An 18119-nucleotide genomic window follows, 5' to 3' on the forward strand; every position below is an offset into this window, starting at 1 on the left:
AACCAGTTTAAGAAATATATGTTGTAATCTAATAATCTACAAACAGAAGATTTTCAAAAGTGCTCAAGTTATAAGTATTGATAAATGCATTAATTACCAAAAAATACAAAAATTTAACAAAACCAAAAGTATTTTTGTAGCAAGTAAAATTCCAGTTAGGACAAACAGGTATTTATATAATAAAGCCTCCACTTACAGACTGTTAATACATGCACTGATACACTGAACTAGAAACTGATGTTGTGATATATGTTGATGAAAAGAGACTGTCACGGCTGGCGGGGTGAGCCGTGTGGTGTAGGAGGAAAATGACCCAAAATGCAGGCAGTTGACTGGTGATGAGAGTGATGTTTTATTTACAGAAGTGGAGCGACTGAACAGGTAGTGAGAAAAGACGAATGACTGAAAAAAACCTAGACTGGGAAAACTAAATGACAAACCTAAGCATGAAACGGGGAGCGGAGAATGCAGAGAGACGTAGATACACCGAGAAACACAGCTGACACTAATGGACATGATGAGAAGCAGACCTACAAAGTAAAACCGGAAACACACAGACTGTTTTGCAACAAAAACGCAGGGACCTGAACGGAGCACAGAGGGGAGACACAGGTAGGGATAATAACACGACAACCAACCCAAAGAATTAATACAGAATCAGAATAAACACCAAACACAAGATGAACCCAAAAAGAAACACAAAACGCTGGGTCAACGACCCAGGATCATGACAGAGACCCATAACTCTACAGTCCATTCATGTGGAATCTGAATTTATTAAAGTTTTAACTTTCATTTAAACTAACATTTGTTTGTAGAACGCACAATGCATTTCTGAACATCAGAAACTATTAATCACACACTAATATGGACATTTGTAAATCTTGTTTTGTTGTACCAGCATCATCTGGTACCAGAACGCCTGGAGTGAATACACACAGTGCAAATAACACTGAAATCCGAGACCTCCTGCTGAGCAGGGACACTGCTTAACCCAGTTTGGAGATAATGATGCTACCTTTGATCCATAAGGTATCAATGTCTTTGAGTGATGTCACTCTGTGGTGAAAATAAAACAGCTGCTGGCCATCCACAAACACACGAAATCTGCTTTGTTCACACCGAATCTCAATCTGTGAGGACAGAGGGAATGTTTAGTTAATTTTACAGTCTTTTTCTTTCAGGAGCGGTGTGCACTGAGTAGTTGCCATTCATTCGTGTACTCCTTGTTATTGCCGATCATTTCATGACACCCAAAATCACTCGGTAACAATAACATATCCATGGAATGTACTCTATTTTGCACTAACATATTCTACACATGTAATTTATATGTATAGCATAAACTCATAAATGCCATTACAGTATCAACAAGTTTATGGTACCTTGAAGGGCTGGTCTCTGATGAAGGGGAAAAAAGGAACAGCTTTGTCAACATCTCCCCAGGATCCAGACATGCAGGCTCTTCGTAGCACTTGTCTGTCCTTGAATCGAACACACATCTCCAGAGCCACATCAGGTGGAGGCTCCCTGGATGTGCCACAACCACATGTCAGGGCAATGTAGAACCTAACAGGGGGATGGATATACAGTATGAATCTGGCCACACCTTTCCTTAGATTATCACATAATAAATGAATTTTATATGCGGTGGTTTCTCAAAAGGGAATCCTACAATCAGGCATCGTTTTGGACTTGAATAATGGAGAAATCTCTGTAGGAGAGGCGATTACCATACTGATGTCACTGACTTTAAGCCCATCTTCACCCCTCAAAGTCACAGAGACCTGTTTTAAATTCTGTCTAGATAACATTTCTTCAGCATTCACTTCAAAAGTCTTTAAGGCAGCTGTCTCAAACTCAGAGCTGCTAGGGGCCACTGCTGGAATGCTTAAGTATTCAATCAGAACAAAAAAGAAAACATCCACAAATATTTCCAAAAATGTAGTTTTTTTATTTTAAATATTGTATAACGAGACAAAACTGCAGATGTAAGCACAATTGTTTTTCTCATGCTTAACTAACTCATCGGGCACTCTGCACTGGCTGCAGTGGTTATTATTATATTTACATGCTTTCATTTTCCGTTTCTCATCAGTAGCAACTCGTACTTTTTGACCCTCCTTTTTCTCCCTCCCTCGCCCTCACATGCACACAACAGGAGGGGCTGTCCCACACATTCCCCCTGCAGCACAGACTACACTGTCCATGATGCAACATTCTTAAAGGGGCTGTAACACTCTGCTCATGCTGCCTTCATATTAAATAATTTTAGAGGAATAGGTATGGAGGGAAGAAGGATCTCGTATATAATGTGGTAATACTGTGGGAAGGATGGAAAGTCAGTAATTACACAAAACATTTCTACCTATCAGGATGGGGATTCACAGTACCAATCACTATGATCCTTTTCCCCAGCTGCATTCCTCCTGGGATACGACCTCTGAAAGGAACTGCCTGCACACACAAGCATTTGCATAGAGCAACAAAATGCTGAAAAACCACAGTTAATTAAATTTGATTTAAATAATAAAGTTAAAAACTAAAAAATCAAAAGGCAAGCAAGTGGTGAGCCTAAATAATTTTGGATGAATCTAATGGAAATATATGGTACAATAAAATTACAAAAATTACTGAGAATTCAAGAATAAAGCTGAAAATGTTTAAGACAAAACGGAAAGAATACAAATGTGCTTTTTGTTGAAAAAATTAAATTCACTTCTGTAGCACCAAATCACAACAACAGTCACCTCCAGGCACTATATATTGTAGGGCAGTCACTGTGTAAATGGTAGCATAATCTGACCAGAAAAGGCTAAAGTGTTACTTTATTTCCAAAATGTTTTCTAAGTAAAGTGTAAATTGGATAAAAATAAAAATTTTACAAGATCCACTGCAAAATAAATAGAAAAATACACATTTTATATTATATTATACATCATGCATGCTTCCCTTAGGCAGTATCATCAGAAGGCATAGCATACATTTTCAGTGCTGTGCGGATGACACCCAGCTCTATCTGTCCATGAAGCCAGAAAACACACACCATTTACTTAAACTGCAGGAATGTCTTAAAGACATAAAGACCTCTAACTTTCGCTTCTAAATTCAGATTAAATTGGGGTTATTTGTACTCGGCCCTGACAATCTTAGAAATATGGTATCTAACCAGATTCAGTGCACATATTGAACATTTTCCATTTGCGCAACATCTCTAAAATTAGAAATATCCTGTCTCAGAGTGACGCTGAAAAACTAGTTCATGCATTTATTACTTCCAGGCTGGACGACTGTAACTCATTATTATCAGGATGCCCAAAAAACTCACTGAAAAGCCTTCAGCTGATCCAAAATGCTGCAGCAAGAGTCCTGACAGGGACTAGAAAGAGAGAGCAGATTTCTCCTGTTTTGGCTTCCCTTCATTGGCTTCCTGTTAAATCCAGAATTGAATTCAAAATCCTGCTCCTCACATACAAGGTCTTAAATAATCAGGCCCCATCTTATCTTAATGACCTTGTAGTACCATATCACCCTATTAGAGCACTTCACTCTCGCTCTGCAGGCCTACTTGTTGTTCCTAGAGTATTTAAAAGTAGAATGGGAGACAGAGCCTTCAGTTTTCAGGCCCCTCTTCTGTGGAACCAGCTTCCAGTTTGGATTCGGGAGACAGACACTATCTCTACTTTTAAGATTAGGCTTAAAACTTTCCTTTTTGCTAAAGCATATAGTTAGGGCTGGACCAGGTGACCCTGAATCCTGCCTTAGTTATGCTGCAATAGACGTAGGCTGCCGGGGATTCCCATGATGCATTGAGTTTTTCCTTTCCAGTCACCTTTCTCACTCACTGTGTATTAACAGACCTCTCTGCACTGAATCATATCTGTTATTAATCTCTGTCTCTCTTCCACAGCATGTCTTTTATCCTGTCTTCCTTCTCTCACCCCAACCGGTCGCAGCAGATGGCCGCTCCTCCCTGAGCCTGGTTCTGTCAGAGGTTTCTTCCTGTTAAAAGGGAGTTTTTCCTTCCCACTGTCGCCAAAGTGCTTGCTCATAGGGGGTCATATGATTGTTGGGTTTTTCACCGTATGTATTATTGTAGGGTCTACCTTACAATATGAAGCACTGTTGTTGTGATGTGGCGCTGTATAAATAGAATTGATTTGAACTGACATGAAATGACATGAAATTCAAATATATTGTGTTTATTTATTACACTGAAACTGATTAATAAGCTATTAATAATGTAACTGTTATTGACATGATGCACAGCTTATTTGTGATTAAAATAACAAACTTTACATTTTAAATTTCCATCAAAGATGAAATAGTTTTGTTTTATTTTGTTACTTGCAGCCTTCACATCAAAGTGTGTTTGCTTGATATTCATGTGACATTACCAGTTTTCTCTCAGTGTCTCTGTCAGGAGGGTCAGTATTTGCTTTTCTAGGCTCAGTCCCACCTCTCTGTGGTAAATTCCATTTCTGAAAGGAAGCAAAAAAAATGATTGCAACTTCACCGGAAGTGTAGATAGATAGATAGATAGATAGATAGATAGATAGATAGATAGATAGATAGATAGATAGATAGATAGATAGATAGATAGATAGATAGATAGATAGATAGATAGATAGATAGATAGATAGATAGATAGCGTGACAATAAATACATCACAATTACATAGACAATTATTTCGGTTTACAATAGAAAGCTTGGTATTTACTTCACTCCTGCTGGCCGAATGAAGTCAAAGCATAGGTCACAGTTTGATCACGTGCCCTCAAAGCGTGAACAAGGCAGGAAGCTATTTGAGTTGAAGTTGACCTTCAAAATATAAGCTTCAGATTTGAACTCGTGCTACAAACTTCGTAATAACAAATCAGAAGCTCACTTACGAGCAATTTACATGTTCAGTTGATTTAGGTGAAATTCACAGACTTGAAAGGCAGCGGATGAATTTATTTTTCATGTTATAAGCCAGCGCAGTTTATAATTTACCAGAAAAGAATGAAGTGAGTATTTTTACAGACCGGAGCTGAATCTTCTATCACGACCATCAACCCTTCTACGCGTATTGTTAAACCAATTATTAACTTGCTCAAGAACTGATATTGGAAAAGTAAAGTTGGAATATGGGATAACCATAATATAATTTCGATATAAGACTTAAGTTGATTGTATTAGTTTTATTTTTCTTTCTTTGTGCGCGTGTGTTTATTTTTATTTAAAAAACAAGCAAACACTGGGCCTTTATTTTGGTGGCTCTAAGCGGAAGAGTCGCTTTACTTCTGCCATTTTAAAACTACCTGTACTAGAACAGGTTGATAGTTTTCAAAGCCAAGAAAGCTTAGGTTGTGTCTAAACAGCCACCTGAGAAAGAGATCGAAATCAGAAACGGAAAGTAATGAAGTAGTTTGTCAGCCTGCTTCGTCTCTGTGTCCCCTCTCTGCTTCATCGTTGTGGTCACTTACCTTCCTGCCCTGCGCTGCTGTCAAACTGTGTGTTTCAGCCATGTTAACCTGAAGGGAACAAAAAGCAAAGAAATAAGCTGCAGATCCAGTTTGTCTGCTGGTCGCTGAATGAACAGTGACGCAAAGCTTAATCTCAGCACACACACACACACACACACACACACATTTTTGATAATCAGCTGCCCTGCATGCCTTCCTGTTTCTAACAAGTGCGCTCATTGTGAGGCTACAACTTAAGGCAAAATAAAATAAATCCGCTTCAAGCACAGCAAATTAAATACAATATGTCTTATTTACTTCAAAAGCTTCAAGTTTACAAGTCTCATATTTTTCATACTGCCAAGAATTCTCGAAAAAAGTGCCTGAAAGAATGCAGTCAATTTATTTACCTTCATGTCTGAGGATAAAGTGCAGAGTTCACGCAAAAGCTCAGCGGGAGAAGATACATTTGTTCGGTGGTGTGCCGTGTCAGCTGTCCACTGAATATTTATATTATTAAATATAATATTTAGATTTAATATTTAACATTTGATGAAAAGTTACAAATATTTTACTAAATGTTGTAAAAAATTACTCGAAAAAATATGTTTTTGTAAGGTTTTGAGCTAAATGTGGAAAAATGTTGCCGTTAATTTCAGCATGTTTCACTTTACAAACGGCGCCCCATGAAATGTTTCTTAAACCAGGTAATCAAACTTGGTCTGCATTTCTATATTTGTTAATACAATGCAGAATATAGATATGCAGAGTAAAACAACTCAAGTGCACAGAAGAAATCACGATTTAAAAAACAAACAATAAAACTGATTTGACTTTGAGCTGTAAATCTATTCGTCCATCACTCAGTAATTCTCAAATTGAGAGCATCATTAAAAATAAAGACAAACAACAAATATTTTTACTGTTTTTCAAGGGGAATATATTTTTGAAGCTCTACAGTAGGACAGTGCATGAGGCCAAATACAAACAGAACCACTAGACTTATCTTAATTGTTACTACCTTTAGATACACAATAGTTTTTAATCGGATACAATCAGTGTTCCTATCCCATTTGAGATATCAGGATATAAAGAATAGACTCAATCCATAAATACTCACAGTGTCTGCAGCCGAGCTGTGGAGCTTATTTTTACCTGTCTGTGGGCCTGAAATTGCATTTCTAATGTGGTTTAGAGAATACTGAAACACTTCTTGTTGTGACTTTTCTGAAGTCACAAATGAAGAATCAAAGAATGGGAGGAAGCAGAGGACATGGAGTCACAGGAATGGGCTGAGCTGCAGGAAACGGGAAATGCAAGCAGCCTTAGAACAAGAGGCTACAGTGCACTCGCTGCATACCGTGTTCTACATGCTGGGCACCACATGAAAGCATCTGTTGGTAGCTACAGTTTCTTCTGATTACACTAAACAGATACTTATCAGTGATTTGCTGTAATAACAGAAACAAAGCTAGCAGGGATATTCACATGTGAAGAAGCTCCACCCCTTCTAACCAGAATGAAAATGTGATACTGTGCATATGTTAGTGTATGAATTGAAGGAATGACATACAACCAGAACAGTACAAAGCAACAGCAGGAAAAGCTACAACCTAAATAAAATGTGGGTTTATGAGATTTTCAAATCAGTACATGCTGTTTTGACTGACACATTTTATGCAGCATCCAAACTGTTTTGGAAAATGACAAAATGGCTACAGTGACGTTTAAAACTACAGATAATGAATGCAACAACATTTCAGACATCTTCACAGAAACAAAATGACTATAAAGAGATGAAAAATGCGCACAAGTTATTAAAACGCAGAGAGAAAATCGGTACAAAGAGAAACAAAATAATACACAGTCTATAAGGTAATTTGGTAAAGTGAATGCTATCAAGTGGGTTTTCCTTCAGCACATATCAGTGTTTGTTGTTGCAGTATTCTAGAACCTTAGCATCCACCAGGTCTCTAGAAATCCATCTAGTGTTAGGGTTCAGTTAACACAGTAAATGGGCCTTTCTACTACAAGGCTCATTCCTCAGTCACACACTTTCATACAGTGCTTTCATCTATGCATAAACACTTTTTCCCCACACACACAGTCAAACCCTGATGGATGCATGAGGGGCAGAGAAGGTTATGTATCTTGCATACACATGGACTGTAGGAGCTGGGGATTGATTGGTTGTGGCTGTAGAGTTTGAGAGTTAACATACATCCCATCATCCATCTTGTTCCACTTAATGAATTCAGGGTATTCACAGGGAGAACATCCAAACTTCAGAGGGTGGAGTTTTCTGTGAAGCAACAGTGCTAACCACCTCACCACCGTGGTTCCCTACGCCAGTACGTTTTTTTATAGAATTTCCCTATTTAAAAAATTCCACCCATCCATCCATTTAGACAGGTTGGATCACATAAGTTGGATGAGGCCTGTAATCAGAGTAATTGACAGAGTAATGCCCCAACTATGACTAATACCACTAAGGCAGGATGGGATGTACTGAACTGCCAGGTCATGCAAATATACAAAAACTGGACTCACTGATACTTTGACATTTTGATACAAAGGCAAATATATCAATTTGTAAAAACTGTGACATAAAACAAGAATGGGAAACCATTTTGAACAAGCCTTTATTAAAAGTTTGAACATACATAAAAAAAAACATTTATTGCAACGTATAAAAATTACAAAAACAGAAATAAGCAGTGAAAAAGTTTATAGTTCATTTAATTTAAGTATTTTTTTTAAACTGTCTTCAGGTAAAAAACATTAATATTTTTAAAAAAACACTGAAAAACTGAGAGATAAATACAGTCGTGTAAAGCAAAGATATAAAAGGTCCCATTAATTAATATTTAAAAAAAAAACAACAAGAGAGAAATGATTTATTTTAGCTGCATTGATCAATGTCTCTCAAATGAATTGCCCTTTCCAATGAAGTATTCAATGTGACACAAATCACGTAAAATAATGCCAGCACCTACCTGAGACTGAAATACTTACTCTGTATTACAAAGAGTAAAACATTCATTTAGAAATCCTGCATGGCTTACTTTAAAATGCCAGTGCAACAAATGGACAGCTCAGTACTTTATATAGAGTTGTCGTTGTGTCTCATATAAGATATAACATATAACTAAGAACAGGATAAGCATCAAGTGCTTTTACACTTTTCATAACAATATGTCATCAAATGTCAGATATACAGTTTTCCTACTACCTTTAAACCAGTTTTCCTAGTAGGAATGAGAACGATGCTCCCACAGCCAAACCCAGGACCAAGAAGAAGGTCATCAAAGAGCCAGCTGTCTCGCAATCCTTACACCGCACCAACCTGAAGGAGACGAAAACACACAGTTACAACACTATCCAGTACAGTGAACACAACACACAGAGAAGTCGATTCATCTTTTTCATTTATTCTTCAACAAAAACACATGAAAGTTTTTCACAAACCATCAGTACAAGTGAAGTGCTTGTGTCTTCATGTTGCCTGTATTACTTTGGTTTACTTCCTGTTTTATTTTGAAGGTTTAAAACCTCATGTGGCTTTCTGTTTCCTCCCTGTTGCCTTTCTCTTCCCTCTCTTGTTAATGCCTGATAAAGTTCAGTGTTGGTCTCCTTTTTTCCCCTGTGTTTAGTCTGTTTTTGTTGTATTCATTGTTGAAAGTTTTTTGTCATTTGGGATGTGTTTTCTCTCAATTATTGTGCAGCAGTTTGTTATTTTTTAGTTATTAGTTAAAGTACCTTATTTACTTCCTATAAATGTATCCTAGTTTGCTTTTTGTTCTGCAGTAGGGCTGGTGGAGGGTTTCAGGGATCCCTGAACACACAAACTCCCTGAGCGGACACTTGGACCACTGTGAGCAACAGCAGACGTGTGCACTGTGGTCACGCAGGCATCGAATCCATCCAAGTTACATGGTTTAATAAAGTAATCAAATTACAGCATTTACATTTATGTTAGACTACTTTTAATTAAGTGCTTTAGCCCCACTTACAATGAAAATTAAAAAAAAAATCTTGTTCATGACCTGTGTAGTATGCGAACACAATTGGAAGTAAAAATAACTTGAACTCCAACTTTGAAAACACAACTTTCTTTCTTTCTTTCTTTTTTATAAAGCTGTGACTTGTATTATGAGTCTGTGGTCTGGGAGAGAGTCCTGTAACTCTGTCTGCAAAATACAGTAAATAATGACCAATGTTGGGCAATTAATTATATAGTTACTTCTTCAAAAAAGTAACTGAGTTTTGCAAACAGCAATTTTTTTTGCAGCTGTTTATCTAAAAATGCAGCCAAGGCGTTTTTTAAATAAACACTTCAAACTTTCTACAGAACAATCAGGTGTTCTGCATCAAATCTGAATCCACACAAATTATTTGTGCCACTCCAAAAAATAATTTCTGTCCACTATGAGATGAAGGAGAACAACAGCCTGATACCTGCAGGCCTGACAGCAGGAGATGTATCACTGCTGTAACACCTGTAACATTCAGCAGTCGCCTCGTTGTTCTGACACACACAATAAAACTACTGACTACACTACACACTAACTACACAAGATTTGCGCTAAACGTCGCAATACACCGCCGTCACCCCTAAAACTTTCCCCCTTCCTAAACAACTGTTGCCATATCATTTTTTCATTGGTTGACACGGTACATTTTTCGACCAATAGGAAAGGGTTTGTTTTTTTTTGTCTTTGCTCACAGGCTTTCGAGTGTTTTCCTTATAAAACGCCGTTTTTACCGTTTCTTCCCGCAGTAACTATAAACAACGACAGTATTCAGGAAGAAAACCAAACATTGCAGATATTTTTTATCATAACTGGTTTTATGTGGCCGATCAACACAATTTAAAAACTGGTATAAAGTCCACACTTTTTCCACCAATTGTTCCGTCTGTCCTGCTCACATCTCCAAAGATTGTACATGTTGTCATGACCGTGGCTTCACTCCACATCAGCCACGCCGCTTTGCTAGCTAAAACACCGGTGTCAGCACATAAGGACGCTGTCATAGCCTGTCAACGATGTTTATTAGCTGCGTATATACGAATGTGAATCGCATTATTGGCTGGACTATGGGATAAGGTGGCATCGTTCTAATCCCATACTCTGTCAGTGCGCCGCAGGGCAGCTGTGGCTACAATGTAGCTTGACATCACCAGTATGTGAATGTGTGTCTGAATAGGTGGATGACTGAATGTAGTGTAAAGCGCTTTGGTGGTACTTAGGGACTAAGTAAAGCGTTATACAAATACAGGCCATTTACCATTTACCATATGGGAGCAGCCAGTCACTTACTAACACTGCAAAACAGAATTGTTAAAGTTTTAATTTTAATTTCAATTCCGGTTAAATTTTTTTCTTTTTTGTGCACAACACAGATTTTCTGTGCGCAGAGACCGTGTCAGCAGTGCGCACGTGCGCAGCTTAGAGGGAACTTTCCCTGACCCTGTTCAAAATTCACACCAAAAGATTTTGCAGTTGCACCATCCAGCCACTAGGTGCCACAAGACATTCTTCTTCTTCTTGGGTTTTGTTCAGCCAGAAAATTGTGCTGAATGTCTTTGTTTTGTTCCACTGAAGTCTGTGACTTGAATGACATGTTTCACAAGAAACACAGGAATGGTGTGCATGTGTCAGTGGGTGTAGTGTTCTCAGTCAGTGGTAACATACATATAAGGTGCCATATAAAGTAGGCGTTCTGCACCTTTGGCAGATTTATTTCTTTATTTCGGCTGAAATAAATCCCATGTTACATTTTATGTGTAGCTCATGTGCCCAACATGTGGGGACTCGGAGCTGTGACTGGCTTCTTCTGTCTGTAATTCTTGAGTTTGTTAAAGTGAAGCAAGGATTCAGTTTTCACCTACTTTCAGGTACAAACGCTTAATTTAATTTAAATATTCAAACAAATCAAATAAAACTCCAATGGAAATTTTCTCATTCTTATTTTTTATTTTAGATTACTGTTTTATAGAGAGATTTTCTTCTCACTCTCACACAGTAAAAGTCCCTCACTATGCACCTGTGGCACTTTGACCTTATGCTGCTGCTGTAACACAATCACGTTCCTCGTGGGATCAGTAAAGTATTGATTTATCTTGTGCTTCAAGCTCCATCACATCTGCCTCATTGTAATCAAGTTGTGGAAGTTTTCACGTGTTAGCACACAAACTAAGTCACATCATTAAAGAGCAGTTTATATCCTATAGAGGGATTTTTTTTAAATTGGGGTCTGTTGAGGACTCACTGTGGAGCGTAGGCCATGCAGAGGCTTGCCAGGTATCCATTCGAGAAGGCGAACAGAGCCATGATGACGACAAAGGCACAGTCGTGGCGGAAGACGGCGGTTAGTTTAGAGTCCTGGACATTACATAACATGACCAGAGGGATGAAGACCAGGCGAGAAAACACGACGGCAGGAAACCAACGACTCTCCTTCGACGGCTGCACAAAAACATACAGAAATCAGTCGCTGAAGTTATCTGTAACATCGCAACTTCAAAGTCAGATTACGTGTAACATAATGACTCAATGAGTGCTGTGTGGATTTCAGCTATCAGTCCTCTGGAGTCAGTAGACACGCCTGCATTTCCAAATCACATGATTTAAGATGATCTAGCAGCAAGACGCAGCCTCACTGAGTCTCAGTTTCAACTTGTGTCAAAAGTCTGGACTTTAAACTATAAAGTTTGTGGATTTCATCTGTTATTGTTTCACATCACAATAACCATGCAACAAAATAACCGTGCTTATATTGTCTATAATGTGGACACATGTAACTGTAAATAACTAATAACTAATAACGATGCTATCAAACTATTTAAGTAATATATTTAGACTATGGACACTGTAAAAATTCCAATACTAAAACAACATTTCTTTTTATTGTTTTCATAATCAAAATGGTATTTATTGAAATCCTTCAGTAAAGGCCGTTTTCCACAGGAATCCTTTGAAGTGGAAAAAAACACCTCCAGTCCTCACGAAACAATATTCGATTGGTTTGTTGATTTCTATCTTAGAAACAAAAATGTTTGAAGAAGGCAGGCTGCAGACTCACCCACTGGACGATGTATGGGGTTGTGCGACCGGCCAAGTCCATGACATTGAAAACAATGAAACAGCAGACACAGGTGAACACATTGTCTGTTAGGAAGAGGAAGCAGAGGGTGGACTATAAGGAAGAATTCATCGGTGAGCGAGGAATTTTTGCAGAAAGTTTTCAATGGCCTGAGGGTTTCTCTTTCTCTTTAACTTGGTTAGACCATTACACAAACTTGTGCTGAACACATAACCTGCTCTGGAGTCATATGGTCAACCAGATGCTTCTGTAGTCTGCAGTAATGCTGTAATGATGTCTTACCCCATTCAGCATTGTCGTAGACAGTCCTTACTCGCACCGTGATGACAGGAAACACCGACAGGGTAACAGCAAAGACACACGTCACGCACAGAGCCATCAGCCAGATCTGAGAAACACAGGAAGGTGTTAGTCAGTGATTCCAGTAAGGAGGCATTTGGGAACGCGTGTGAAGATAAGCTCCAGGACTACACGAGGAACATTTTTCATCTGAGGTTAGCAAAAGTGTATCAGCTCTTTGATAGAAGACTTTGTACAACCTCTCAGAGCCAGCTTCCACTATTACATTAGACTGCGCCATCATAACAATTTTGGGTTGTTAGATTTGGAGCCGCGGACCAGTATGTCTCTATGTAGGCAAAAGTCTAAACAGTTTAAAACATGTTACTGTGATCAACAGAGGAGGTTTGAGGGGTTTAGTCAATGCTAGCAGAAGAAGTTTAAAAAATGGACACCAAAGCTAACGTTCACCTTCTTAAAGACAGCCAGGACTGAGGAATGTTCCTGATTCTCCTCTTGCTTACTGAGCTTCCCGTTTGCCTCCAGGTCCTTTTTATTTTTTTCTTTGAAAGGAAAAATCAAAAGAATCAGTTGTAAGCCTCATTAACACTGAACGTAGCTCGGCTAACATGTCAGCTATCTAACATAACGCTGAAAGAAATCATATTTTTATTCATTATACTTAATGAGAACCAACCTGTGCTCTCAAGGAAGACCTCCTCCACTTTATCAGGCTGATGTCTGTTCAGATAGAAATCAGCAAACTTCTGCAGAGGAGTCAACATTTTCAGAAGACTGTAATGTGGCTTTTCTTCCACTGACATGATTCAATTCATTTTTTTAGTTAATATATGACACAGATTTTTCAGTTCAGTTCAAAACAGTCATTTTCATGTACTTTTGTGATAGTGATTTTATGTGGTGTCTCCATACCAGGCGTGGCAGCAGCAGGTAGCATACCAGAGTCCCCAGAGTAGCCACACAGGGTGTTATGAAGTATCCCAGTGCAGCCGAGCTTTGATCTGATTTACCTGCAGGCAAACAGCTTCATTTACACCTCCAAACTCCAGTAATTTTACATTTTTTACAGTGTGATACTGGTATATTTAAATTACTAACGATGAAATAAAAAAATAAATACATTTTGCCTGTGAGGAGGATCAATGCTTACCTAAAATAGAGAAGAGCATGGCTAAGGCGGCAAAGATCCCAGCGAGGCCCTGACCACTCATGAACAGAGTGCTGTAACGAGGGGGTAAGAGGCCCACCATACCGAAGAGACTGCCCTGCAGCACTGCTCCGCACACTGCACTCACACAAGGTACATGATTAGTTAGACTATAATTATAGTCTACATATATATACATACACATATATATATATACATACATATATATACATATATATACTTAGACTATAATTCTTGGCATATTTTTGATAAAGACAATAAGCCTGAAAAGTATTTACAATTTAATGTTTGAACTACGTTGTGATTTGCCAGTGCCAAATGTAACATTTAGGGATCTGATACAAACATTTTACAGCTGCTACATAGTTCATCTGTAGCTGTAAAAATGTTACTGCAGTCATGGGATCGTTTGAGTGAACCTACTGTTAATGAACCAGATGGTTGCCATAGTAATGGAAAAGAAGTTGTCCGGCTCCATGGGGACCTTGACCAAAGCAGCAGTGAGAGAGAAAAGGAGGAAGATGCCGACCAGGCTGAAGGGCACACGAACACGCTCCCTCACGCTGCACAGAGACATGTCTTCATTACCATCAGATAACAGAGGAGATAATCAGACTCTTTAGTTTTCAGGTAAACCTGGTCCTGTCCTGTCCACTAAGGACAGCTTGGTTCAACTTTTATTAACATTGACATCATATTTCTGTCAGTACCAGCCAGCTATGCTTACAGACTATTGCAGTAATTCCTAACAACATTACAGAGATTTGGAGCAGATGTGCTCGTTCATTCAGTCAGTTTAAAGAAAAAAACATTAACATTACTACTACTGCTACTGCTTAAAGCAAAACAAATACAAATAAATACATTAATCATATAATTAACTCTAATTCAAAAACTCAATGAATGTAAATTCTTTGTTGTTACTGTCCCACCCATCTGCAACAGCGCACCTGGAACGCTAACATCATGGAGGGAGGGTCAAGGGTCAAGTCTGGAAGAATTTGCGGCAGCATCTATTCTGTGTTTGTAATAGTCCACTATGAAAAAGTGCAATGAAAAATCTGAAAAGCTGATGACCAAAATGCTTTCCCTCACTGTGTCTTGGATTTCACTGTAGTTATAGTCAGTGTAATACTTGCTGGAAAGCATTTATTAAAATGAACATGTTATGTTGCCATTGCATGAGAAACTAGGGTCACTCATAACATTTCAGTAAATTTATGTTTCTGGATCTATTTATTTCTTATCTTTATCCTTTTACAAAGTTAGGAAAGTAGATTGCATCTTTGTATTATGGTTATGATGTTGTCTTACACATAAAGAGTGATACATGGCCTCTTCTTCAAAGTAATAACTACAGCTTATTTATTTCACTTTGGTATCAGAGGATACCTGAAGCCAAAGTGTCAGAGATTTAAAAACTTTAAAGGTCTTGTTCTTGTGACTCAAACTTAATCTAGAAGAGCCATTCAAGCAGTTTTAGTGCTCTTAACACTCACCGCTGATACAGGAAAGAGTTGAGAAGGGTAAACAGCAGCTGTGGCAGTTGGGAAAGCAAAGCCATCCAGCTGTCATAGCTATAGTCTTTGGGAGAAGTTCCTGATGTGCCAGTTGAGTTGAGACGTTCATTGAAATACTTAAAGAGGAAGATTAAAAAAAGCAATTTACTATAAAAGGACATACTGTACATGCTATAAGATTCAAGTAACAGAATAAACACAGAAAGAACAAGAATGATTTGAATCCCTGTGCAAAATTGCAGACATGTTTTTTTTAACTTATTTTCTTCTCAGTAGTGTATCATGAAAATCCTAAATAAGAATAAAATACAAGCAGTTTTTAAGTAAAATCATCATTATTTCATTATTTTAATAATAAAATCATTTAATTAAAATGTATACATTGAAACAAACTGACCTGCCTACCTACACAATCCATTTTCAAAGTTAACAGTGCTAACATGTGATACAGGGATAGACGATAGTCAAGATGGTCTCAATTTAGAGTAAAGAATCTGCTGCTAAAAATGTGGAAAATGACGTGAACATGAAACCTTAGATGCTGTGATGAAAAAATTCCAGGGCAGCAGAGTTCCTAGACCGAGCACAAAGATAATCAGGGCCACAGCCTGTCCGCTGTGAAAACAAAATACAAGTGAGAAGAAGCGCCAACCAGTGTAAAAGAATCCTCCAATGTAAAGGAGGATTCTTTTAGATGTGTGTATATCTCTAGGAATCAGACTCACCGGTCAACAGGTGCACTCTTTTCATTCGACATCCTGATAGTTTGTCACGTCTCTGCGGATGTCAATAGAAGACCCTTAATAATGATTAAAATTATGTGTTTCCATCACATGTACTGACTGAGTAAATGCTCTGTTGACTGCAGGAACAGAAACTTTTTTTTGTTCTTGTTTCTTTTGTACAACCATTTAAAAATACTAGTATAACTCAAATGAGAGAACAGTCAGGTGTCACAATAAGTTGCCCCACAAATTATTTGTGACTGTAAAAATTTGTTTGTCTGCCACAAGACAGAGGAGAACACCACAGGGATAAAAGTGATCTCCTGCCAAAAACTGATTTCCCGTATTTGACAAAAACGGATTGCTCATATTTAAAATGCTATAAATAAGTTGTTGGTCTATAATATGTAAAACATGTGTCAAAATTGACCCTCATGAATGACATCAAGTAATCATGGGCCACAAACAACATCCCTGTAACAATCAAGTGGACAAAAAGGACCGGATTGGTTATAATGTAAGTACAATAACACAGAGTTATAAGGATACTTGACAAACAGGTAATTTATACATTTTATATATAACCCTGTTGTAAACCTTGTTCACCGAAGTCTATTTACCAACATACGTAAAGATATTACACATAAAAAACACACGGAAACATTGGAAATCAGTTTTTGGCAGGCAACACTTTTTGGCACAACATCTGTCCGCACTATTGGGGCTGAACCACGTGTTAATGATGGAGGGGTGGGGGGTAACGCTATGCAATATGTTCAGTTTGAGAATTTATATTTCGTGTTAACTGTAGTTAAAGGTGTTAATGCTATCTTATTTTAATAAACAACACTGTCATATGCAAAACTAGGGTGGCAAGACATCATTGTAGTGTGGCACATGCCACCCCATGCCGCAGGGTTTGTCCATCCGAGACTGGCTGTGAGACATCGACTTGCGTCATTAATATGGTTTAACGTCACATCTCCACATGTTGTCTTATCACATTATTCTACTTTATTTCTTAATCTACTGAAAGGAACATAATACATGTTCAACGGATTAAAGCATATTGCTGTTTTTTTTAAATATCTGTAACAACTGCCTGACTAAAGAAACTTTAGAGGATGGATCATTAAAGTGATATTAACTTTGAATAAATATATGTGTCTCGTTATTCTAGCGACGGAAGCTGCGTTTGAGTTTAATTAACCCCAACTTTAATTGTTTTGATGAATTTAAATTTACCCAGCAAGTTAAAAGACGAGTAACCGATACATTAAGTAGTAACAAGTACACGTGTTCCGATTCTTTATGCGATATAAACCAAACCGACAATTAACATCCAAAAGCCAAACGCTGTGTTGAAGCAAGCTAATAAAAACAAAGCACTCGAGTCGGAGCTGACCTGCGAGTCGAACAACGTCTTCTTCTGGGTATCCCTGGATGGATGAATGAAAACGCGGTGAAGAAGATGGTTGTGGGAAAACGTGCCGCCAAAAGCGTTAGAACAAGGAAATGATGAAATGAAACATGATGCGTCGGAACTTCGAATTAGTTCGAGTGCTTCCCCCGCTTCCAACCCACTCAAGGATTGTGCTAATTACTCTAAGGATTGTAACATACAGTCCTATTAAGCATTCAAATTAAGTTGTTCTTCTTTTAACTAGAACTTGGCAGAGATGATGAGCCCCTTAGATGGGTGAGAAACCAGAAGAGACAAATATGGAATGACATTTATGTTACAACAAATGCACGAGCAAATAATAATAATAATAATAATAATACTAATCTGAGCAAATAATTGCATTTCACTGGCGGAATTAAATTCCTCGCGCGTAAATTCAATAACCCG

General features: G+C 38.0%; 2 protein-coding genes across 3 annotated transcripts; both read right to left on the reverse strand.

The window, feature by feature from the left end:
* Nucleotides 1-6841, reverse strand: LOC308395044 (galectin-related protein-like; the record flags this gene model as incomplete). The annotated part of the gene is made up of 7 exons (XM_080879694.1): nucleotides 1-1133; nucleotides 1386-1569; nucleotides 2369-2457; nucleotides 4398-4481; nucleotides 5469-5516; nucleotides 6568-6674; nucleotides 6808-6841. 7 exons carry the CDS (start codon nucleotides 6839-6841, stop codon nucleotides 990-992), a joined length of 690 nt encoding a protein of 229 aa, XP_080735820.1. The 3' UTR covers nucleotides 1-989.
* A 1232-nt stretch (nucleotides 6842-8073) lies between these two features.
* LOC308395745 (equilibrative nucleoside transporter 2-like) lies at nucleotides 8074-17919 on the reverse strand. 2 transcript variants are annotated; one of them, XM_080880735.1, is made up of 13 exons: nucleotides 17673-17919; nucleotides 16268-16341; nucleotides 16076-16157; nucleotides 15522-15658; nucleotides 14446-14585; nucleotides 14005-14139; nucleotides 13767-13864; nucleotides 13531-13600; nucleotides 13305-13396; nucleotides 12837-12942; nucleotides 12534-12619; nucleotides 11721-11917; nucleotides 8074-8793 (listed from the first exon to the last, which is right to left on the reverse strand). In XM_080880735.1, the coding sequence occupies exons 2-13, from the start codon at nucleotides 16297-16299 to the stop codon at nucleotides 8682-8684; spliced, it is 1287 nt and encodes a 428-aa protein (XP_080736861.1). In that variant the 5' UTR covers nucleotides 16300-16341; nucleotides 17673-17919; the 3' UTR covers nucleotides 8074-8681. The 2 variants fall into 2 exon arrangements, with proteins under 2 accessions (XP_080736861.1, XP_080736860.1); XM_080880734.1 differs by having other exon boundaries at nucleotides 16268-16319; nucleotides 17673-17915.
* Nucleotides 17920-18119: the final 200 nt, after the last annotated feature.

This window comes from Rhamphochromis sp. 'chilingali' (assembly GCF_963969265.1).
Source record: "Rhamphochromis sp. 'chilingali' genome assembly, chromosome: 4".
Taxonomy (NCBI): domain Eukaryota; kingdom Metazoa; phylum Chordata; class Actinopteri; order Cichliformes; family Cichlidae; genus Rhamphochromis; species Rhamphochromis sp. 'chilingali'.